We start from the raw sequence: 270 nt of genomic DNA, 5'->3' as shown, positions 1-270 counted from the left end.
GCTGTAGCAGCAAGACAGGGGCACAGCTGCCTCGTCAGCAGCAGCAGCCAGCTGTGGCTGCTGCTTGCTGCTGCTCTTCCTTCTCTTCCTGCTGCAGCAAGTGACAGCAAATCTGCTTCTGCCAAAAAGCGGCACACCAGCAGCTTCGCTCCCTCAGGCAGCAGCGCCCACGGGAACGAGCCGCCCCCTGCTGCTGCTGCTGCTGCTGCTGCTGTAGTTACCGCTGCTGCTGTTGCTGCTGGACCGTCTGGCCCTGCTTCTGCTGCTGCT

The 270-nt window shown here is 62.6% G+C and overlaps 1 protein-coding gene across 1 annotated transcript in view; it reads right to left on the bottom strand.

Annotated features, from left to right (window-relative positions):
- Positions 1–153: 153 nt before the first annotated feature.
- The window catches only part of ETH_00042935 (uncharacterized protein), a gene marked incomplete at both ends in the record, with an annotated part of 1272 nt that continues 1155 nt past the window's right edge, over positions 154–270 (bottom strand). Inside the window, one exon of the mRNA XM_013373909.1 lies at positions 154–270. Coding sequence (XP_013229363.1) covers positions 154–270 — 117 coding nt within the window.

The sequence above is a fragment of the Eimeria tenella genome, genomic scaffold (genome assembly GCF_000499545.2).
Source record: "Eimeria tenella Houghton genomic scaffold, Eth_scaff1805, whole genome shotgun sequence".
Lineage (NCBI taxonomy): Eukaryota > Apicomplexa > Conoidasida > Eucoccidiorida > Eimeriidae > Eimeria > Eimeria tenella.
Note: the sequence above shows the minus strand (reverse complement) of the source record. Positions and strands in the feature narration are given on the sequence as shown.